This window comes from Varanus komodoensis, unplaced genomic scaffold, assembly GCF_004798865.1.
Source record: "Varanus komodoensis strain SLA01 unplaced genomic scaffold, ASM479886v1 scaffold1, whole genome shotgun sequence".
NCBI classification, from domain to species: domain Eukaryota; kingdom Metazoa; phylum Chordata; class Lepidosauria; order Squamata; family Varanidae; genus Varanus; species Varanus komodoensis.
This window is the reverse complement of record NW_025335268.1, coordinates 115,281,542-115,306,557: the sequence shown is the minus strand read 5'-3', so window position 1 is coordinate 115,306,557 and position 25,016 is coordinate 115,281,542. Positions and strand designations below refer to the sequence as shown.

The window sequence follows — 25,016 nt, the reverse complement described above, 5'->3', positions numbered from 1 at the left end:
AGGATTTTAGCCTATATGCGCAAAGGTAAGGGAGCACTTCAATCCACCCCACAGGCCACCTGTCTTCAAATTAATATGCTACGGAGGAAACAATCCTGCTTCTCCTGGACAGACTATATTGTGACTCGAGAGGACTATGCAGTAAGTCAGATTCCAAACTCTGAGCTTGAAGGCTTTGTTCCAGCCTTGGAGCAGGCAACTCCAATCACCCTTGCAGGTGAAGCGGAAAGAACTGCACCAGGTGCTCTCTGGGGTCAGGAACGCAAGCTCTGAGAAGGGTTAGAGTTTGGCCTGCATCAGGAAGTGGAATGGACTGGGGTGTCTAGTATATGGATAACCTGAAGCCAAACCAGCCTTCTTTCCTCCCCTCTGAGACACTGTTGCAGGAGAACCAAAAGCAAGGGTGTAGGAAAAATGGAGTAGGAAAGGTGCATTGGTGAAGATTGCCTCTGCTACTGTTCCCACTCTGCACTGGATGGACAGGAGTGTCCCTCTCATCCCAATGGGATTGCAGCCCTAACAAAGCAATATGCAAAGTACCCACATCACCAATGGAATAGTTACCAAAAAGGGCCATGAAGCCTAATTTTACAGTGAAAGCACAGTAAAATAGTAGTAAGTTCTAGTAGATACACCAGTAGTGGACAGGAAATATGCCATGCACTATACACCAGTGCATTGATGACAGGAACTAAGAACTGGGTGGGCTCAACTACTACTGACTGAGAATTTGGCTTGTATTGAACTAGATGGAATTGCTACTGATGTTGTTTTGACAATTGTCTAGGTTAAGGAAGTAGCTTTTATAACTCCTTCAACAAAATGGTGCCTGCCAGAAAGATAAGACACTTACCAGAAAGGAGTGTGCATATTTATCCATGGAGGTATGTACTACAAATAATTTACTTGGGTGATGATGTCTTATCACAGACAATTTTAGACCAATTTGGTTTTTAACAAAAGCTGTTCTAGCAAGTCAATTCACCATGTGTTGGTTTGCCCAATTATGTGGATCATAGGATTATTACAAGAAAAAAAAAATCTAAAATTTGTGAACTGGACGAGTTAGAAGATTTGAGCAGTAAAGGGATATGTATTTAGCTTAGTCATAACAAATTCTAATTATAAAAGTCCACTCTAAAATAAAATGTCAGTTACACCCAGAACAAAGTATTTTATTTAAATTTAACATTCACAATGCATGATAAGTGCAAAACTCAGAAGCTAAAGCCAGCTTTAGTTCACTTCATACAAGCTTTTGTACATTTCTAAAAGAGGTCCAATTTGTTTTTATTTTAAAAAAGGTTTTTATTTCAGAGGTGATATATGGAAGGTCAGTTTAACACAAAGAAAAATTTATACAACATACAACTAAAGAACTTTTAGTGCAGTAGTTTTAAATACAAATTATGTGGGATAAGTATAAACTGTTCAAAACCAAGATTCACAGCCTGGAATTTTGTCATAAAACCTGACTAGCTATTCCTAGTTCAGTGTCACTGTGGAATAGTTTCTCCTCAAAGTAGTCGAAACTTTTGCTTTGAGAATGTAAATGCAGAATAGCTTAACTTTTTCTAAATATTGTTACAGAACAAAGTTCTTTCAGTCACTGCAACACAAAGGTCAATATCACCAAATACAGTCAACATCCCAGCCTAAAGGAAATAGGTTTAAATACCTCAAAACCCTACTAATGTGCCCTTTGACATTTTACGGTTCTTCAGACAGAAAAATAAGCTCTACCTATTAATTCAGTACAGCCTTATTTTTTAATAATTATCTAAACAAAAATGGCTGAATTCAAGACTCGTGCTTCCTAAATAGACAGCATTTTCACTTGTTCCAGAGACCAGCAATGCTATATGTAAAATTCAGTATAATGTGCTCTCTCTTCATACATTCTGAATACATTTCCATTCTAACCAGGGGCCTTCATAGCTGTGGAAGATAGGAACTGCAGTCCAATACAATTATTTTACAGGTGAAATTCACCTGCATTTGATCTCAGCACTAAAAGGACTATTCCTGTTTAGTTGGCATCTATGCAGGACCCCCCCCTCCCCAAAGAAAAGAATAGCTATAGCTGTATGGTGTTACTTAACCAGGCACCTTCTAGATATTTTGAACTTCTATTAGCCCTGGGTATCATGGACAGTGGTCAAGAATGAAGGAATGTAAAGACTAAAACATCTGCAGAACACCAAGTTGAGGAAGGCTGGCTTCTCTTCATCACAAATTGCCGCATCACTGATCTCAAACCTGAGTGCTGTCAGGATTGCAGTGCAAAATATATTACAAGTACTCTTTGTCACTTTTTCAAAAGACAACACTGTGAGCAATTTGCCCTGAAAATACAGTCCTTGGAGTGCACAGCTCAGGAGAGCTTAATATGTTACAGACAGTCCCCATTTGCTACAGCCACTCGTCTATTCCTGGTAAAATCAATACATTCTGTCCTAAGTACTCACTGGTATGTAAAAGCTAGCACGTATATCCAATAGGAACAATATGATGATGGAAATCACATCATTGCTGGAACTGGGCCTTAGCACAATTTGTTACAAGGTGGATTACGTCAAGGCTAGAGCTGGAGGCTGGAAGACCACATGAAGTGCTATATTCTCTGAGGCTCCTAATGGTATTTGTCCTAAATGATTGTACCATTTCAGGTTTTTACATGGGAAACACTTGTTTGAGAGGCCTCCCGTGTGAAACACAAGCCCCACTTGCTACCTCTCTTTGGTCCAAGTTATGTTACTAGAGTGGTGTGGGGCCTTCTTTTCTATGGGCCAGTTTCTCAGTATACCACTGACATTAGCAGGTTTGAGGCACTGCTGAATAATTAGTTCTTTCACATGTGTTTTGTCATATAGCCTCGAAGAACTATACCATTCAGCCAGCCTGGAAGTTTCTTTACAGTTCTCTTGCTTTTGCGGCATCTTATGGACTGGACTAAGGCAAACCCTCTCCATAGGCAGCATGCTTTGATGTGAAATAGTTATAAAATAAGAACTGGGATGGTAAAGTGTTAGGTCTGACTACAGAAGCTAGATTTCTAAACTAGTTGTGAGTCATCAGTTTTTAATGAGATTCCATTATGGAAGAAATGGATCTCAAATGTGCTCTGAGCCATTTAATAGTGGGGTATGAAATGAGCTTCCTTCCATATTAACTAATATTACAAGCCAACCTTCCAAAAATATATTTAATTTTTGGCATACATTCATATTACACAGGTACAAATATTGTATTGTCTTTATTGCTTTATTTGGTTAACAGTTTGATAAAGTGATTGAAGGTCATTTGAAAGAGCACTGTTTTCAGTCCTCTTGAAAATATTGTTTTTCAACTCCATTTGGTAAAAATACACAGATAAAGAAACTAGTTTTAAAAAAAGACAGCCCAGGAAATTTGTTTTTTCAAGACACTGCTTCACTATCATCTTAAAGGAGGCCATATACTCCAGAGTGATACTCTACAGTAATTTCAGACCCCTTAGTACCCTAGTTTCTGTCAGTGACAGTTGTCCCATTACACCCATACTCAAATGACTAAAAGTCTACGTTTTATTATGGTCAATGTTATTTTTGCTGAGAACTTATCAAAATAGACCTCTGAGAAGATTAACACCTTTGCAAAAAAACAAAAACAAGCTAACAAACTGCTCCAGAAAGCTTTGGATATCTTTTCAAATTCAGATTCACAATAGTTTTTTTGTATTAGAAAATCTTGCCAGGATCTGTTCTATAATCAGTTCCTAGAGAACAAGCAGTTTTATTTCCCATTATTTCAAGTCATGCTCTTCATCTCTTCCTGCCCGTTTTTCCCCCCAGGGACAGAACAAAAGAGTAGCTTAAAATATCAAGAATTCCAAATGAACCACAGGAAAAGGGCTGTATAAAATAAAGACAGTTAACTGTGGGGTGCCATATCCTTAGTGTAGGAAAGCACAGTCCAGCTGAATGGAGATTAACCATTTTCCCCATGCTGTTTCTAATAAAAATCTTGCCCCTCTTTCTTCCCAACTACAATGTGGTCACCTATACCTAGGACTGGGGCCCACACAGTCACTATTAAACAATCATATGCATGGGTAATGGTTTTTCAAATAGTTTTAACTCAGAATTTTATCACAGAGGAGTATGTTAATACTCCCTCCTCCCATACCCACAGTCCCAATCTGGATCAGGACTGTTCTTTTAAAAATAAATAATAAATGGGCCCATTACTCCATCTTGATACTGACACAAAGAAAGACTAGGGAGATATCAATTTTATTGGCCATTTTTAATACTAATAAGGTGGGAAAGAGTAACTAAATTGTCAGCCAAAATAAGAGAAAAACGCTGCAGTGAATATTTAGCTCCCTGTAACTGCTCTTCTCCCTAAAACTGTAACACCAAATACTAAACAGGATCAGTATTAAATTTAAAAGGAGAATAAAATAGTCATTCCTACATTCTGGTATTCAGAGTATTAAAACAAATTCAAATTTATTTTATCTCAACTTTTAAGCATGGAAGTCCTCTTTGGAGTCTGGCATGAGTATTCAGGTCTTGAGTATCAAAAATCTATCCATGGATTCCCAGGCAATTCTAGGAAAAGTATATCCTGAAAGAAATGCAGAAATGTACATTTTCTTAGATTTCCAACCTTCACATGATGCAGCTTGGGATATTTATTGCCTTCACTGCCAAGTCCAAAACATGTGCAATTTATCCTGTTTTAGAAATTTGAAATCAGGAGAGTCCCATCCCATAAGGAAAGATTTTAATGTTTTTTTTTATTCTAAAGTGCAGCTAATTTAAGGCAAATTTGAAATATAAAATACACGTTTGTCAATATATATATATATACACACATATTCTAATCTGAAGACAAGAGCTTCCCTTATAAGGGAAATAAAAACTTTGAGCTAAAATTCTTAGCGTAGTTTAAGGTGCAATTACCCTATGGATCCCACAGTTATTCAATTCAGTGGCTGGATATTATCCTCTGGCCCTGATCCAGAGAAAATTCAATGCACCTATGTCAATGCCAACAGGTTACTTATATCTAATGTTTCACACTGGTGTCAAAGGGTTTTGACATAACTAATGATCTCTGGATTAGAACAGCAGAGATGAACATTTTTTAGAAGTCAGGCTGGAGTGAAAATTGATCTCCAGGTGTTTGGGAGTTCATTTCTCAGAACTCCATGCCAAGATGGCTAAGGCCAGGAATGTTGGGAGTTGAAGTCCTAAACATTTGGAGATTCACTTTCTGCTCATACCTGTCTTAAATTACAGATAACAATACAAAAGCTTTTCAATATTTCCCAAAGAACACAAAATGGAAAAGGTGTCAACAGGTACACTAAGTTAGCTGCAAAGATTAGTACATCATTGGGAAAAGTGCAAGATGTAGCTTACTTCTCAGTTTTTTTTCTTTTGTAATAGCTACTGTAGTCCTTTAATACTGTTTTTATAAGCAAACATCCTATACACCCAAAGCTTCCCTCAGTTCTGGCAGGGAATACATTTCATCCCCATCCGCATCAAACTCCTTAATGCTCTGTGAATCCTGCACTGTAGACCCAACCAGCTTTTTCAGGTCTTCATATGATAGCTTGCCATCAGTACCATGGCTGGTAGTCCTGAATAAATCCTGAAGGTCTGCAAAAAGGAAGAACAGCTTTAAAAAGTAAGTACTGCTCAAACTTTCTCCCTGATTTTTAGCGTATCATCTACAAAACAGTGTATTATATCTCACATACATCAGAACACAGAACAAACAGGGGCAAGTTCAGGCAGTATAATTTCTATTTAATAAACTACTGGCATCAGACTCACATAACTTATTCCACATATACCAGCAGTGACACTTCTACTGCGATTTATTTAAACCCCAGCTGCCTAGCATATCCAAACTATGGAACTGTAGTATGCTTTATCTTGCTAACCAGAAGCAGATCCTTTTTCATATTCAGGACAGTAAACAGAGATGAAACGTATTCCAATTCAAATGTAGTAGGAAACTGATTTTAACAAACTATCGTATATATGCCAGCTTCATATACAGGAAAAGTGGTGGTGAGTGGGGCAGAATACCAATTCTCAGCTGAAGTGGCCTGAAGATGATAATTTGTGGACACTGAATGAACAAAAGCAGCAGTACAATATTGGGGAACTTTATTGCTACATAAAAATCGATCCCTACAGATGGAACTAGTGACCACTGATTATTTGTTTCAAAGTATGCACAGTAAACGTATTTTACTGTAATATTTTCTATTACTTTTTAAAAGATCCATCCATGACCAGACTCATAGTTCTCCTTCTTCTGAACATTTAGGAGATACGTGACAGGAGACAACACTTGCTGTGGCATAAAGCTAGTTTAAAAAATGTAAATGGATTGCTGCAAATCAGGACTGGGACATGACACTTAACTCTTTCTGCCTGTCTTGTATTTCAGATGATAATTCCATTCCCTTTGAAAGCTACCATTTGGCAGGGGATACAATTCCTCCCAAGACACAGGATAGCTTTGTGTGGGAGGGCAGGGCTGTCTGGATCATGAGGTGGAAAGCCAGGATTAAACTAGTTCTCAACATTCCCAATCCTGTTAGGTCCACCTCCACCCAGCAGTTGTTATTTACTCCGTTTCTGAAGATCTTCCTAACAAGCATCCTGTTCATTTAAGTGTCAATTCCCACTCTTCTTTTGTCCTTCTGAACACCACCTGCTGAATTCTAAATTTTGAAAAACCATCCCTTTGCAGAATAGCTCTGTTAGTTCCTGGATGGCTGATTTGTTATATTGGTTAAACGAGGAAAGCAATATTTATTCATCTTTTCCAAAACCAAATACAGTTACCTTCTATGTCTGATATTCCTGGTAAGGACAAGCTTCTTGGCTTTCTATTCCCCTCAAAACTGCTGCCAACAGATCTTGAAGAAAGTCTTGGAAGTTTTGTAGGTTTTGATGTGGTACTCCAAAGGTTTTCTAATGTCAAGTAATTGTACAGTAGTTATAGCATTCTGTAATGTTAACACTAAAAGGCTGAAAAAAGGTATACCTCAAAGAGGACTTTTAGAAGGTATGCAGCAGAACATAGTATTCTCAATTCAGTAACAAGCCAGTAGGTGAATGTTCATTCTAATACTTTATATACACTCTTTTTCTTTCCTATTTTTACCTTTCCTCTTGTGAATACAGAAAAATAAAGGCCTCATGCAAAAGGCAACACTGAGACATTTGTGTATTTTTGAACAGCTCTGACATTCAAATAAGCCAATCTTCCCAACTTCATACCCTTCAGATGTTTGAACTACACTTCCCAGGATACTTGACCATTGACCATGATGAGCCTGAAATTCAAAAACATCCAAGAAGCACCAAACTGGGGAAAGCTGGCCTATTTAAATACTCAAAGCTATTCAAATGAAAATTAACAAATGGCCCAATGTTAGGACAAAAACAATTTGGAACTAATTTTTACATTTCCAAATCACTTTGGTTAAGACGTTCTCTCTATTAATAAAGTCTTATCCTACCTAAGTATGCATTTATGTTTATAGTCTTTCTTCTTTTTATATTATAAAAGGCTTAGTTCTGAAGTTCTAATCTAATGGCCAACTACTGAACTTTTAGCATGTTTGCCCAAAGCAGAGAAATTACTATAAACAATTTAGTGTTGCAAAGCACTGCATGAACAGTATAAGTGGAATGTGGGGGAGGTGACCTACTGCCCACAGTAACTGCAAAGCAAGTGATAGCACAATTATACAGAATACTCACCTTTCTTCAGTGCATCAGAGTGGTCACTTTCTGGCTTGCTTGACAGAGCATTAATCAGCTGCAGCTTCTCTCTTAGTTTAGATACCTGAGACTCTCCATTTTCTATTTTCTGTACAACACCAACAGGAAAAAATGTCACCCAAAAAACCCCCTCTGCTTCTTTCACTCTAAGCCATAGTTATAAGCCTTAAGACATTATGCTGCAAAATTCAGGTCTTATAGAATCATCACACCTTATTCCAAACGGGGATTTCATAGCAGGCTGAGGGTGCAAGTGGCAAAATCGAGTATGCCTCACATTTTCGTTTACCCATCATTAGAAGATGCTTCAGGTACCTACACAGAGGTTTGCTTCTGCTTTAGCACCGAACAGACTGCATGACAGTTTTTATGTGCAGTACTCTGGGCATTACAAATGTCTCTAAGCTAAATTTATCAGCACATAAAATAAAAAATAGTAATTGCATATTAATGTTTGTTTAGTTTAGCTTGAAGACATTTTCCTCCACTGCTCAAGAGTGGAGTACAATTGCCATGTTCACAGATTCTGTGAAATTCTAATGTTTACCTAGTTTCTCCAAACCAGTGATTTCCTATTCATGTAAAAACTAGGAGATGGAAAGTGCAGTCCTGCCTTCAATGTATGTAAGACTCCAAACTTGTGTGGTTTGTGTGTGTCCTATGTCTCACATCAGATATTTTATCCAGCTGTTTTTGGCTGTGTAAATCAGTCTTCCCCAACCTTGTGCCTTCCAGGCACATTTGGACTACAACACCCAGAATTCCCAATCAATAGCCCTTGCGGTCCAAATGCCTCTAAAGGCCATCAGGCTGGGGAAGGCTGGCCTAGATAAAATGCAACGGAGTGGGAGGGAAGAAGGCAAGGACTCAAGTAAGAATTGGTGTACGTCCTTGGCTCCAGCATCTTGCTTGTCACAACCCTTCTCCTTGCCAAGGCCCCATTGTGGCAGGGGATGGCAGCTGTCCACTTCTTTCCAGGCAAGCTGCTTAGGAGAGTAGGGCAAGATCTCAGCCATCCACGTTTCAACTGAGACCACAGGACCTTGGAAGTGGGATTTCAAATAATCCTATGGCTTCCCAGATGATGTCAGGAGGCCATAGGAGTGCATATTTAGTGGATTATGCTTCTGTTTAAATCTCAATATTATCTGAGGGCACTCTAGAAAGCAAAGGACCCTCAATTTATTAGTTGGAGTACTCTGACATCACAAAGAAAAATATTTTCCTCAGGTATGGAAAGCTGACATGTTTTAGAAAATCTTTCAACATTTTGTTTTGTAAATATCTTTTCAGGGTCATTTTTTCACAAAAATACAGGTATAATAGATTGTATGAAATAATATCAAAGCTAAAGTCATATTTTAAATGTCTCAAAAATATGTTCTATAGGATGTTTAATGCCAAAAACATTAATAAAAAGTCATAGCACAAAGACACACAGTATCACAGAAATGTTAAATTCAGCTACAATTCAACATTTATTTCCTATGTTTTCCATATAAATCATCAATTTTGACTTGTCTCTCTATTAATATTTCTGAGAGACTCAAATAACACCAGAAATGCAAAAAATATTTTAACTTCCCAACGAGAAGCCAATGCATCATTCTCTAAGTGTGCCCACCATTACCCAAGATGAAGGGTTCAGGCTTGAACAGTTAAAATCAGGCTTGATTCCCAAATGACTTAGGTCACCACTGGAATAGCTGTAGCACCCACTAAGAAAAGGCTATAAGGCATTTTTTCCCTCACATTGAGCAGTGACATTGCACTCCTATGGAAAAATGTGAATTAGTGCACTTAGGGAAAAATGTGCAAGTACAAAGCTTATCCAGGAGCCTGGCATGGGGTAACTTTTTTTTTTTTTTTTAAGGACAGGGATCTGGCAGCATGGGTGCAGTGTGTGCATGCACATGTGAAACGTGTGATACTGCCCTTTGATAAATTTATAATTCATCTGTTTACTTACACTGATACAATTTTAATGAATAGTTGGTCAAGTAAGGTGCATGCATTACTAAGAAATTCCCTCCCCCAGTTACATCCCCCTGAGTTATTAACTGCCACATTGTGCAAAGGATAGTTAATAGAGAGAGTCTTTTGGCTAATGGGGCAGGATATAAATCCAATCCAATCCAATAAATTATAAAATAGATAGATAGATAGGTGGGTGGGTGGGTGGATAGATAGATGGGTGGATAGATAGATGGATAGATGCAAACAGTGTCTTGGCCTCTTTACACAGTCACTGTAAAGTAAGCATCCACTGATTGCAGACCTTCTCAAGAAATGGCAGATAGTATCTACTACCATTTATCTATTACCCTTAAAGATGACAGAAAATTTTTCTACAACAAATATGAGTAAACCAAAAAAGCCATTTCATTTGCCTATTGAATAAATTTACAACCACACACATACTTGAACATATTCAAATAAGAAGAGAAAATTGGTAAAAAAAATAAGGTATACTCCAACTCCAGTCAGATTGTACTTAGTAGGAACAATTCAAGATGTTACTGCTTATATTGAGAATATACAGACTCTATCTTAAAGACACCCTTAACAGATCTTTATTATTGGCTAAGGAATTTCTCAGGCAAGGCCCTCTCTGGAAAACATTTTAAAAATGAAAGAGCCATTATTTGAAAAGGGATCATCACTTCTATGAAGAGTATGACGACTCCAATGTTACAGAATGCTTCAATGACTTTCTTAAGAACCCACTAACTCTAGTTTCCCAATAATTACCTTCAAATGTTGTACCTTTTCAGTAGTATTTTCATTCCTTGGTTCATTTTCTACATTGGCCGAGGTAGTTAGATTATTCACCTGAAAGACACAAAACAGAGTGCAGTGCATGTTTGTAGCTTCTAAAATACTACTAGCATTTTCAAAGACGACACACATAAATGCCTGTGAGGATGTCCACAAAGACATCAGCTATGTGAACATGCACCACTACCTGGTTTTATACAGTATTTGAAACTCTATACATGGAGAATAAAGTTAAAGAGCACTGAAAATTCTCTGCGTATTGCACAGCACTGGAAGGTAAAACACATTAGATGCTTAAGCAGCAAGTTTAAAAATGAGCAAATAGAGTGGAGATCTTAAATAAGAGTACCATATTGTCATCTTAAAAGGGCATACAAACAAATAACCGGCTGGTAGAATTGTACAGTAGCAACACACATCAGTAATTCCAGAAAATTGCAGAGATCTAATAAACTTTCAGTGTGTTTTATTTTACTATAATCTGCTAAGAGGGCCCTTGGGCCAATATAGCAGAATATAAGTTTAATAAACAAACAAACTGATTAACTTGATTCCCATAGTTTAACCGTACCAATAAAACAAGAGATTTAACTAGCCTGTCCACTAGATATGCTGACTTTGTTTCAGTCTCCAATGTGCCACAAGTAACTAAGTGAACAACACTTTAAATTTACAAATGCTTCTTTGCCCATTGTCTTCCTGAAGCAGTATGTTCTCACAGCTATCCACACAAGCGGGGAAAATAAGCTTATTACCCATGTAAGAGGACCATGAACTACTCTGCAATGTGAGAAAAGTAGGTGAAAACATGAACCACTGATAACGTAGCAGCTTTGCTGAAGATAAGGCAGTCAAGTTCTGGTAAGTGCCTAGATGGGATACTTCCTGGGAACTGCAAAAGCATAAGTGTAATTTCCACAGGAAAAAAAATGAGAAACAGAATTCAAATATACATAGTTTATGTAGTAGGTATGCAGGCATCCAAATGGCTCAAATTATGAATCAACCATAATTTTATAATTTTCTCAGTTTCATGATCTGAGATTTCCAGTATACTAGGAAAGGGACGTATGAGGAAACTGATGAGGAATGAAAATCTGATTTCCCATCATGTGTTTAGAGTCAAAGTTGCCAGTATGATGGTGAGCTACAGGCAGCTCCTTGTATTTAATTCCAATATGCTCCAAAATCTTGCTGAAAATGTCAGGAAAACAATACCCAGCATAGACAAGAGGACATGGTAGGCTGAAGCTGACTTAGCACTTGCATCAGGCTTCCTGTTAATTGGATAAGGTTCTTCTAGGTGCAGGATTTCAATGCAGTGAGAGAGCAAAGAGACTGTTCAAAATTCTTCAGCAAATACTGATTGATTCAGGAAGGAACCTCCTTGCAACACCTGTAGTATTATGGCCGTCACAGAATCTTGTAACTTATTAATAAAGAGGCAAATCTCATGTGCAACTGCTTTATTGTCTCAGTTATCATACCCCCGCCCCCCGCCACAAACTATACTAGTCCATGAAATATAAAGTGGAGTTCACAGTGAAATAGGAAACGTATAAAATATATCCACTATCAAATCTAATTGGTGCAGAGTTCATTAACTGAATGCAATAGTTGTGACAGAATAGCTAAAGGTAACAAAGGAACTGCATCTTTCATTTTATCTGTTATTGTATAGAATTTCATATACCACTACAGGTGCAGCTTGCAGCATCTTTCTGAAACTGATTTCTCCTTATGTCAGTTCACCCACTATGTATAAAGTACCAGAATGTTTTGCAGAAATTCATTTCTCACAATTGCTGGACACTTACCGCACTGAGTGTCAGATTCTCCCTCTTTTCCAGTTTATTCATCACCATCATATGATTTTCTAATAAAGAAACTCTCCAGCTTAGATTGCTGACTGTGGAATCGATACTGAAAATCTTTAAATCATTCAGTTTCTGGTATAACATTAGGGTAGAGTTTACCTCCTCTACAGAGGTGTGTATAAACTGGTTATCCTGTTTAAAAAGAAAACAACTTAATTATACTACTTGGCTATGGAGGCAATAAAACAGTCTACTAAACTAAGGCTGTGCAGTGCAGACACACAGTGCAACTCTGTAAATTAATTAAATAGATACGTATTAGCCGAAGTTTTTCTTTTTTCAAAAGTAAGTCCCTTTGGGTTCAACCAGCCATATTCCCAAATGTCACAGGCCTGCAACCTGAGTAATATTCAGAGTTGCCACACAACTTAGAAAGTTAGATTTCTTTGATACTTGAAATTAGGGCTCACTAATTACATTAACCAAATCTGCACATTTTAATAGTCTATGGTTAACCACCTATGGGTTCAAACTCTGTGTTGTTCATCCATCAACAAACTGGAGTTTTGGGATCAGATTATCACAAGAAAAAAAATGAGACACAAAAAAGCATCCCCCGGTTGTTTATTGCAGTGAGAGGGAATGGGCACCAGGAACCAATATGTATGTTCCCACTCATCTTTATACTTTTATGGACTGAAAATTATTACTACTTGTATGCTACTCTGGACAAATATTTTCTGAAGTGTGGTTCATACATTTAACAATCAATGCATAGCACATATCTATATACCATAAAGAAGTCTGACAAGGGTATGTGACAATTTACTACCCTCAAAAAAAGTATTACTCAACCAGGCAGACTGACTGGAGAACCATTTCAAGAAATGTTGTGTATCTGGCTGGTTTAACATTAAACTGTTATTTCAAATTGCATGTTTTCATTATTTAAACTTCAGAGTAATGTCTGACTCTCGTTCTCTTGTTCCTATACCTAGTTTGGTGCAACAGATCGAACACAAAAGTAATATTTAAAATAAACTGAAGCTAAATTAAGAAGCAAGTTGTACTACTAAAAATCTTCTGCATGTATGCTTTAACAAGTAACATTAACTAAAGAACACAAGGCTGTAACGCCTTTTTAGTTTAGATATTTTTTATAGAAATATACTGAATCACTCTTTTGTAGAGCCTCTAACAAGAAAACAAGAAGCACCTGTTTACAGCTGTCTGTCAGATTCTTCTCACTGATTTGGAGAACAGGAGTAGAGGAAATGGAAGGCAGCTGTTTTCCTTTAACATCTATGTGTTCATTCTGACAATAGAAGTTAACATTAACTTTTCAAATCAGTTAGGAATTAAGCATTTAGAAAGTACTAAAACTAGGAAGATTACTTAGTCAAACAGAATTCTAAATAAACAAGCGCTCTGATTCTTTATGTCTGATTATTTAAATGTATCAAATATATTAAAGCACAAGAATGGAACAGTAGCCAAACAAAAAGAATAGTGGAAGAGCTGCCAAAAGCACTGGGAATGTGTGTGATACTCCTTCAGTATAAAATTATCTGAGATGTTTTTGTTATACTGAAGGCCTAATTTCCTTGTTTGATTTTGTTGCTAGCATTAAAATTTGTACACATATAAGGTACATGTCTAAGGTAACAAATGTGAGATAGGCTCAGAAAAGTTCAAATGCCTGGGTATAGAAATGTCTAAGAATAGGATATTAGGATTAACATTTTTCTATCCTTTGTATTATTGATGGTGATACAGTTGGTAACAGTGTCTAGGAATCTGATGTGCCTTTTCAGACTTGGCAAAGGTTCACAAAGAGTTTCCAGTTAAAAATAAACTAGAAAACATCAATTTAAAAATAATTCTCAATTGAAAAGGAATGAAAATCATGCAATTTTTATTTCCATATTGTACAGCAAATGAGCAATTCATACTACCACACAAGGTACTACTCTCAAATCTGTACACATGCTTACCATCTCACTTTGGAGCGTTTCAATAGTTTTCTTATGTTCTTCAATTGTGGTCTGCATAGTCTCAACATCATGATGAACACTGGTTACAGTGCTACCTATAGTAGCAACACTCTGGAAAAATAAACAGAAGCAATCTTGCAGTATTGTCTGTACACTGCCTAATTTCAAATGTGTGAGTCAACTGTGTAAACAGCTATGTTTAATCTGGTATATCAAAACCTGAAATAGTACAGTGATAACTTAAATTTATTGTGGCAAGACTTCAGCAGGCACTAGTTCAAGAGATCACCTGTTACAGTGTAATACACTGATATTAGATGGATGAATATGAAGATAGATCTGCAGAATTCAAGATCCACAAATCACTCAGAACTACTTCAAGAGCTGTTTTTGCTATGTGGATTTCACTTTGCTATAAGCAAGGGGAGCACATATGCTACACAATCAATCATATAACAAACCTATACATCGCTCAGCCATACAAATGGGTTGGGAAAAGACAGCTAATTACATCTTCATTTTACATGAAATTGTGCAGTGGGATTCATACTGAGGTAAACAGATTTTCTATGTGGAAGCAACATCCCAGTGGCCAGAGAAGTAGCAGTAGAATTTCCAAGAAATTCAGGCTATTGGCTGGAGGGGTTTATAACAATTTTACCCAAAGAAAAGTTACTGAGAAAGGAAAATATACTGAGATTGTTTTTACAGAAATGTCACTTATATTATTTTAGGAAACCTAGCTAGAATGGTTAAATTACTGGAAACAGCGGTCCAAGAGACTGGTGTACTGCAGCTGGAATGAGAAACAGCAGACCAGCATAGTGCCAGCTTCCACTGGACTACATGTAACCTCCATGTAAAGAGAAGGGAAATTATATCAAATATATTAAACATGTCTGCTTTTCCTACAAAGTTTGGAGAATGTAAACTATGAATGAGCTCAGCACTACTGATACTGGGAGCCAGTGTGGTGTAGTGGTTAAGAGCATGGGACTGGGACTCAGACGACCTGGGTTCTAGTCCCCGCTTGGCCATGGAGCCAACCGGGTGACTTTGGGCCAGTCACAGACTCTCTGCCCAACCTACCTCACAGGGTTGTTGTTGTGGGGATAAGATGGAGGAGAATGATGTCAGCTGCCTTGAGCCCTTTGTAGGAAAAAGGCAGGATATAAATCGAAAAATAAATAAATAAAAATATTGCTACTAATCTATGTACTTCACAAAAGTGATTTATGCCAGTGATGGAAGGTAATGTTTTTCAAGGTCTACTCCCATTAAATGGAAAACAGTGATGAGTATCCTATTGAGCCTATACATCCATGGGAGCAAATGCTAGTGCAAAGGTGCTTTTGCTGTTCTAAGAAATAAGTGGTGACAACTGTTGCTGGATCTGGACAGATCAGTACAGATCATAGAATAGAGCTCATCTGATCTGCCACAAAGTACTTATTTCCAGGATTATTTTTAGATGCGCAAAAACTCTATAGTACAAGGGTTATACCCACAAGCAATGGCATAGCTATATATTTCTCAATATTTTTAATACAACTGAAGAATATGGCAAAAAGGGTTTAAATAACCATTATAATTTTGCAGTACTAAGTATAGTACATACTTTTTGAAGCTCTTCTACTGTAACAGGAAGATTAATCAAATCAGAAGCAGACTTAATGTTTGCTTTGAGATGGTTTACTGCCAGCATCAACAAAGATATCTGAAAAGAAACACACACAGGAAATAAATGTGTTAACAAACACATGTTATTTCATTCTACAAGTCTCTGCAGATATTTAAGATAACTAATTTAAAGATAAATGAGACAGCACTGTAAAGTGAGCATACTCTAGAAGAGGAATCAATTGAGCACCCTAACTTTTCCAAGTATGTTTCTTCATCTTACCAACAGAGTCTACTGCTGCACTTGTAGTCATCATACCAACTGTCTGCTACAGATAAAAGCTGCCAACTCTTTTTAATTAAGGATCTTTAACAACTTTATTTCAGGGGAAATGGAGGAAACAAGGGCACATTTTCAAATGATGCCAATGCACTAAACTGGCAAAAATTCAAGAACACATATCTCCCTATCACGCTGCCTTCAGTGACATTGGACAGTAAACATCAAAATGTTGCTGAGCCAAATGTGTTCAGTGCAGAACTGTTTCCTTTTGACCTTAGGAAGAACTGCAAGCACCACTGAAAAACATGACTACAACAAATGCTCAAGAGCCAAATGATGTGCTACCTCCAAGACAAGTCAGCACACTTACCTAAACTACAATTTGTTAGGGAAGCAAGACATGGAAGAATTCTTCAGCACTGAAGAGGATTTCCTCTTATAGAAGCTGAAAATAGAGTAGACTCTGATTTGCATGCCACCATGCAGGGTAAAAGATTAGCAGCCTTCCTTCAATTTGACAAAAGAGTAATTTCGGTGGCCCATCTGCAGGTGGCTACTGAATAATGTGAGACAGATGGGCTACTAAAGAGAAGGCTTCTCAGCTGTTGCATCCTGGTTATAGAACACCCTTCCTAGAGGGCAGAGAGCTTTGCCTAATGCCCATCTTGGGGTCTTTTCTGAATCGGGTGAAGAACTTTTCATTTTGCTACACCTTTTAGTCCTTCAGTTTCAAAAATGCTTTCAGCTCATTTTTAGACATTTGTACTGATTCTAACTTTTGCTTTGGTTTTATGTTGTTGCATTTATAGTTTTAAAATTTTGCAAGCTACTCAGAAAGCTTTAGCTACTTAAGAATTATAGAAATGTAAGAAATAAAAGAAATAAAAATGGCTTTTGCTTCCAATTGATACCAAATCCAGGTAAAATTTCTATCACTCTCTTAACAATATAAGTTGCACACAAGTGTCAAACTTACATCAGTTTGCTCCTATATACGTTAACAGAAACATATGTTCTACTGGGTTCAATGCTAGGTAATTGAGTACTGAATATCAAACTTATTTCTTTAAACCTGGTCACTGTGCTACAGATGAATTTGAATTTGCCTATGTTTAAGCCACTTGACTTCTGTTTTGATGTTGTTTACTTCATCCCCAATTTTATGAAAGATAAATTTGCTGTAAACCATCCTGAGACTTTTAAGTATGGGACGGTATAGAAAACTTATAAATAAATATTCAATAACAACTTCCTTCTACCACAGAGGTAGGTAACACACACCCTGCCTGCACCTCCCTAAGCTTAAACACACTCCCTAATGTTGCTGAATATACCTCTCTGATGGTTGCTAAACAACTGGTATTCTACTGCTGAAATAGCAGAACAGTAACAAACTGTAACACTAGCAAAAAAGAGCCAAATTTAAAATTATTAAAAGAGCTCTGGTTCATGTGATTTTTTTGTGGATTGTTACTAAAATTCATTAGCAAACTACTAACTGTTTTGATACCATTGCCAAAATTTGGGTGGAGGGCTGAAGTTTGCTCTTAAGCCCCTGAAAGTGCCTGTTCACGCAACCAAAATGTGGCTTGCTTGGTAATTAATTCAAAGATTAATCTGTGGTTATAACAACATGTTTGATATATTATGTTTGAACACATGTTCAAAAGGCCCTTATCTGAAATGTTGTAATAACTAAATATTTACATTTATGCAATTGCTCTTTTAAATGCCAGACTCAGTGAAAACAAAACACTTTAGCCATTTTACAAATTACTTAGCTATCATTTAATAAGATAAAGGGAACACAAATACGATCAATCACATATTGAGGTAACATATGGAATATGATGTTGTTACTTCAGAAAGCAGTACTAGGTCCTTACAACTGATGTCTAATAAAAGTTAAGTAAGAAAATATCTTGGTTTGCTACTCCGAATAGCATTTCCAGTTTTATAGGATGATGAAAGTCAGACATATTCATTTTACAAGTAACTATTTCCAATGAGCTAGTTTATTAACAACGGAAGCCTAGCAAGGCAAACTTCAGAATAAGTCATTTTTCTTTCATTAGTTCCAAGCACAATTCACTTGTATGATACTGAGGAACCACTTTCACCATATTTAGATAGAAAAGATTTGCCTTTATGTAGAATCAGTGAGTAATATAGATTCCACATATTTATGTAAGCACACAGATGGGATGTGGAAATGCTTGCTTTCTCATAAATTATCTTATAGTCTTAAGCCAAAGTAATACAATCACCCAGCACCTGTGGGAAAGTGTCAAGGAGATAGTGCTAAGGCCAAGCCTTGTATTCTTCCTTCACAAAGCCCAATTCTAGGATTAAAACATTAAGAAAAGAAAGACACATAGACTATTTTGTGACATGTGCACTCAGTGAAAGGTGACACATGGACTAAAAGCATGGTTAACTGCAATTTCACAGTACATTCTTTCTAGTACTAGACCTTAAAGTGTCCATTAGTAAAACAGGTTGGGTCTTCTGTTCTTCAGCAGAATACACGCTATTAATATGAATAGCAATTGGCTGAGCTAAAACATTACAATACAGATCTAAATTGGTTTCCGTTACACCATTCCTTGAACAGAGGCCCACTTGCTTTACCTGTTTACTTATTTCAGTGATGTTTACCCATATTTTGTTTAACCCCATATCTCCATTCTCAATCTTTTCCAGTTCCTTTTGTTTATTAAGCAGATCTTCAGTCAGTCTGGGAATTTCTTGGAATGAGATTTTTTGATTAGACTCCACTAAAACACAAAAATAGAAGTAACAGTTATCCAGCAATGCTAAGATCTGGAAACACATGCAGAATCTTTCACACACAGATGCATCTACACTATTTTCAAAATCTAGTTATGCACAAGTTTCATCGACTTTAACCAATCTTCCACACTGTGCCTTTCGGACCTAGAGTAGACTCAGAAAAGTTGCACACAACATGAGTATGCAAGACAATTTAAAATATTTTGCAGATAGGAATTCAGAACAAGCTACACCAAACATGCAACTTATTCCTTTCAAGGAAATAAGAGACACAATCTTATGACAGTGTATGTAATCACGGTGTATGTAATCTGGATTCCATTACTGAACAGAGTAGAGGGTACTAAGGTCAATCTTAGTAGTCTGCATGGAACATAACATTTGCTCTATCACTGTTATGCCTTTACAATTCAACTATGGCATATGCCGCAGTTAAAAAAACAAGGAAACAAAGTTAGTTGAGCACATATGCTACGTGTATGCAATTTTACTTCATAACTACACAGGAAGCAGCATAGTAAAATGGTTCCACCAGATACCGCAGAAAGGAAACATACAGCCAATAGTGATTCAAAGGAACTACAAATGACCTAAAATCCAGCTTTTAATTAACTATATCACTTTCAAAGATGTCTAATAATCAAGTCATTTAGATTTCTGGTGAGAATGGGTGATACTTCACAAAATTCAAATTTTGATAAATAAAACTGCTACTATCACTGTGTGAAGAGTACATGCAGCATGACGAGCACTTTCCTTCAACTTTCAAATTAGTTTTAGAGAGGTCTTTTATTTTTCTTCATTCTACACTAGAGAATAGCAGTACCATTTAGCCTAAGTTCTCTTAACTCAATGGTTTACTCTAAAATAACTAACTCTATATTTAACAGCTGCTTAGGATCTACAAATTTAATTTAATTTTAAAATATCTTTATAGTATATCATGCAACAAAACTAAATACTGAATGCCCTGGTTCCCTTTTGCCAATGGAAGGAACCTTCCATTCTTAGATGGAAAATCTGAATCCAAACCAATATTTGCATTTACATCATCATCGATAACATAATACAGACAAGTTGCCAGAAATGTGTTTTGCAGTTGATCACCAAGAAAAACTTGGCTATGTCTATCTTGACCTGAAGTTAAATTGGAATTTAGCTTCTATCTTTCATAGCCAACACAGCCATATAAGCTTTGAAGAAGGCCTACTCATCCTAATGATCCCTCCAACCCAACTCTACTTTACGACATTAAGCTTCCTTGGAATTAAGGTGCCACCCTATGGTCCCTGGAATGCATCCTAGATACCACAGGATTTTTCAGATTCCCTCTCCTGAAGCCCATCACCCCCTCAAATCCCTCCCTGTGGTGGCTGCTTTCTGTTTCTGAGGACCCAAAAATAGAGATCAGAAAGCTGCTGCTGATAGGCCGGGAGACAAAGGCTAAAATATGAAAAATCCTATAACCTTTCCAGCCCCAGCACTTCCCTAATAGCACACTGTCTCTAGACCAGCTCTCAGGTCTGCTAAGAACAAGAAAAGAAAAAGAAAAAAAAACCAGGAGTACAGAGAAGCAACCATCACCCCTGTCAGTTATTATGCAAATGCGTCAATTAAAATAAGTCAAGTAGAATGGATCTTTGACTGTTCATCAAATGAACAAAGCATATAAAGAATTAAAATATGTACCAGATTATATACACATGAACTTGCTAAACCCTAGCCTCCACAACTGGAAATGTTCAAGATATTTTAGCAATGGAGTTTTTTAAAATAGTCCTTAGAAAACCTCAAACTTTCACTAATGCCCACAGAACTCATATTGCCATTCACATATTCCATTAGTTTCCTCCTTTTAAAAGTGATGCTTTTCTTACTATTCTATATTTTATTTGTTTACTTAAGAGAAAAACTGAAACATTAGAGAAGTAACAGTTACCATATTTCATCTACAGGTTACCATTTCTTATCATGGTTTCTTGATTACTAGGATTATGAATACAGAAAAACTGTATTTCTTACTTACAAAAGATATATAGATATTCTTAAGAGCTCCAGATATTAAGAGCACATGAACTTGTACTGCAACTCATGCTAGCTAAAGACAATTTTCAGTATTTATAATTTTCTTGTTTAAATAAATATAAAGGACAGTAACTTATATTGCCACTGTGTCACTTCTCACTGTCTTAGCAGTAGAATGTTCTCCTGGTGCAACAAGAACTAGCACCTCCTAAAATATACATGGAAACTAGCAGGAATGATTATTTCCAGAACAAAGCACAGATCTGCTTTCTGGATCTGGTCAGGAAATCTCCTTTCTATGAGTATTGCTACTTTCCAAGTTTTTCAGGAACTGCTAGCTCCTGTTGCACTAGCAGTCAATTCCACTAGCTCAGGGGGTAGAATAGAATACTGCCCCCAAAATACAAATATTTGAGATCAGTACTTACTGGTTTGAAACCTTTCCTTTAGCCCATCCAGATCTTCCTTGAGGGCAACCTGCATCCACACCAAGCCAACACATGCTACCACACAAGCAGCCAGAATGACAAACGCACATAATGGGTAGCAGAGCTTGCAGCATCGCAGGTAATCACCCCTAAATTAAAAAATAAAAATGAAATGATTTTCTTTTTGCCAGCCTACAGCCTAAGTATCACTATAAATTGTCACTTAAATGCCAAATGCAAAGTTTTATGCTTTTGCTGTAATGTATGTATTTGCAAGATTAATCTCTGAAATACTTCACAGTTATACGTACTGTTGAACAGCAAGACAGGTTCAATATAAAATCACTATATTATTAAGAACATAAGAGAAGTCATGATGGATCAGACCAAAAGTTCACCTAGTCTAGGATTCTGATTACACAGAGGCCAACCAGCTGCCCATGGGAAACCCACAAGCAGGACATGAGTACAACAACAACCTTTTCACTATGTTTTCCAGCAAATGGAATACACAGCCATAATACCTTTGATACTAGAAATAACATATAGGAAGCAGAACTAGTAGCCATTGATATTCTTGTCCTCCATGAAGTTGGCAGTTTTTCATATGTTATCTTGCAAAAATGGTTTCCATAGTTTAACTATGTGCTGTGTGTTGTATATGTCCTGAATCTCCCATGGGTAATTGTTCTGAACCTTCCTGGGTTCTAGTATTTAACCATCAGTATTAAGATAAATTCCTTAAACAGTTTGGGTAATGACAAAAATGCAATAATGAAATAATGAAAACCTCAAGTAGTTAAAAGTAATACATTTATTCCTCTAAAAACACCACGATAATCTTATTAGATTATTAAACTATCATGATCATGAAATGAAGCTGATCCATGTTGGTGACATCCTACTTTTTAGTCTTCCAAGAAAACATATTTTTGAGAAAAAGAAATTAAAACTTATTGCACTCTTTCCTAAAATGTCAGGGGCGGGTAGCAATCCTATGGTCCCTAAACATTGTCCAAAGGGCACAGAATTTTCCAGATTTCCCCTTCCAAAGTTAGAGACAGTATTCTTTGGAAGAAGCAAGAGATCTGAGCCCACACTTTCCTCATAGTCAGTGTGAAAAGAACTGTGTTGACTCCTCTTAATAGCTGCAAAAACAACCCTGGAGAGGGGGAAGAGGAGGTATTTTGGTGGGCAAAGTGGGTAAGGCAGAAAACTGAAAATAACAGGATTTGAGCTATCCTGTAGCCTCTTCAGCCCCTTACTAGTGTAAAATCTATCTTATTTCAGGTTTTTTATTGTGCAGCAATATATGTATGCTCCATAAAAATGCAAGCCCTCTAATTTTGATATGCAAAAGTTGAGAGGAAATATTCAAATAGTATTTCTGCATTAAGTCATTCTTTTCAAAGGATTTCAAATTTAAGATAACCAATTCTCTGCTGTTTATGATTTTGCTCTTTTTAAACTTGCCAAGTTATTTTCATCTCTCATGTAGTTAGGTAATAATTTTTTAGCATTTGCAATAATAAAACTATGATTAAATGATGTGCATAACAAGGAACATCCATTCAATCCAAGGAAGATTTAACAGTCAATTCCTGAATTCATCTCTATGCCTTTGATTAAAAGAGGACAGTTATTCACTAGGAGATCTTAGCTGCTAGCACACATATCCTTGATCCAAATAAAGCATCTTCTTATAATATTGTCTGCCCAGACCAATATGGAATAACTTGGCATAGCCTGTAGCCCATTTTCAATATTACCAAATATTCAATGTTTCAAGGATGGCTTCAAGAAAACAAGTATGTTATTTTTAAATTCACTGCTGCGAAACAGTGACCTATGAACACCAATAGTACGTGTGCGATAGTACGTGGCATGATATAATTAGTGCTATGGCAGCAACATTGTATTTAGTTAACTCTCATGATTTATCTGCTAATTATATGTTACAATACAGTTTCACCTTGCTAACATGAACAATTCAAAACAGGATTATGTGCCTCAAACTACTCATAGTTGACATATTGCCACACTTAGTAAAATGAAAGTTCTAATATCTCTTTTCCCACATCCTTTTTTAGAAAAACAAGCCAGTGGATGAAAAAAATTATTCCACAAATCATAATGCTTGCAAAGCTGAATTTTGAAATCAGTCACAACTGGTATTTCTTGCTTCTTGAAGTTACTGGGCCCAGAATTTAGGGAGTTAGGTTTTATAACAAACTGCTTTTGAGACAAATCAGTGGCAATTTAACATGTCATTAAACATAAAGTCTACAAAGTGCTCAAGAAGGCAATTAACCAGACATTTCATTTATAATTGGAATAAGATGTGTGCATGGTTATGGACACCTGCACAAAAGGTTGTATTCCAGAGATTAACTTTAGCATTAGTCCCTGCCAACTGTCAACACTCATGTGGAAAGAATGACACTAATACCTACACCCGCATATTTAAGCACAATGCAAGGGAGGACAAGTTACACCAGAAACACACCCAACTTACTCATCTGTCAAAAAAGACTGACCTTCCTGAACAATAACACTTCAGCACCGTGGCTTCATTTCTCAAGCAGTGTCAACTCAGCTCTAGCCCATCCACATACTAACAGTTCTGCTTTCCCTACCTATCTCAATTTTATATATCCGCTTTCCCCACACATCCCACCTTCCTCAGAACATCTGCTCCATTAAGCCTCTTCCAGACCCATACTCTGATATAACTCCTTGAGACTCAAACTTATTCCTTCATGTTTTCATACCATCCAACCTTCGTCAAATTTCACTCAAAGCAACGTCCAGCCCAACTCCTAAACCACTGCATTAGGCCAACAGCGCGCGCCCCTATCGGCCTCTGTTCCGCAGGTTCTGCTGTTCTTCGCCTACCCACTTCCGCTGGACCCCACGGGCCGCGCTCAGAGCTCCTTCCCCCCCAGTACCCCATCGTAAACCCTCTATTTCCCCGTCTTCCCAGGGCCTCACTTAGAAAAGCGGGAGCGGGCGCTCGGTAGCCCGAAACCGTCTCCGTAATCCGGATCCGAAGAACTGCTGCTGCTGCTCTCGGCAGACTCGGTGCGGAGGAGCCGGTGTCCCGAGGCGGAGCCTTTTCTCGGGTACCTCTTTTTGCGCCCGCTGCCGCCGCTCCCACTTCCCCGGTCGCCGTTCCCGCTGCCCAGTCCGATGAGTGCGTTGAGCTCCTTGCGCTTCTTCATCCTTTTCTGCTGGGCCGGGGCAAGGCTCGGGGCAGCCGAGCTGCGCAACCCGGGAGGGGCTCCAATCTCCGGCCCCCGGCTCGCCAGCTTCAGTGTCTCGAGGCTTCGCCGTCCACGCTGGAATCTCAGCGGAACTCTCGGCACGGAACTCTCAGACGCCGTTGGGGCTGCTTCCTACCAGCCGCCGCTCCCGCCATGGCAGCCGAGGGCACGTCGCTTCCTCCAGCCGCTCAGTCTCCGCCGGCTAACAAGGGC

The 25,016-nt window shown here is 37.6% G+C and overlaps 1 protein-coding gene across 5 annotated transcripts; it reads right to left on the bottom strand.

The window, feature by feature from the left end:
• Positions 1-1,150: 1,150 nt before the first annotated feature.
• Positions 1,151-24,992, bottom strand: EFCAB14 (EF-hand calcium binding domain 14). Of its 5 annotated transcripts, none has more exons than XM_044441295.1 (11): positions 24,532-24,992; positions 21,541-21,689; positions 18,926-19,071; positions 16,010-16,108; positions 14,392-14,502; positions 13,614-13,712; positions 12,398-12,589; positions 10,569-10,634; positions 7,782-7,890; positions 6,858-6,986; positions 1,151-5,654 (listed from the first exon to the last, which is right to left on the bottom strand). In XM_044441295.1, exons 1-11 carry the CDS (start codon positions 24,759-24,761, stop codon positions 5,479-5,481), a joined length of 1,506 nt encoding a protein of 501 aa, XP_044297230.1. In that variant the 5' UTR covers positions 24,762-24,992; the 3' UTR covers positions 1,151-5,478. The 5 variants fall into 5 exon arrangements, with proteins under 5 accessions (XP_044297230.1, XP_044297225.1, XP_044297254.1 ...); XM_044441290.1 differs by having other exon boundaries at positions 10,554-10,634; positions 24,532-24,991; XM_044441319.1 differs by having other exon boundaries at positions 10,554-10,634; positions 24,667-24,991.
• Between the last annotated feature and the right edge of the window lie 24 nt (positions 24,993-25,016).

What these genes read in the sequence shown, in the direction of transcription:
- EFCAB14 (XM_044441290.1), bottom strand. Translation starts at nt 24,761, where the DNA reads ATGAAGAAGCGCAAGGAGCTCAACGCACTCATCGGACTGGGCAGCGGG. An exon ending in AAAGGAAAGGTTTCAAACCA is followed by an intron (nt 19,072 to 21,540) that starts GTAAGTACTGAT and finishes TTTGTGTTTTAG; the next exon opens with TGGAGTCTAATCAAAAAATC. An exon ending in AAAAGGTACAACATTTGAAG is followed by an intron (nt 7,891 to 10,553) that starts GTAATTATTGGG and finishes GGTGTTGTACAG; the next exon opens with AAAATAGAAAATGGAGAGTC.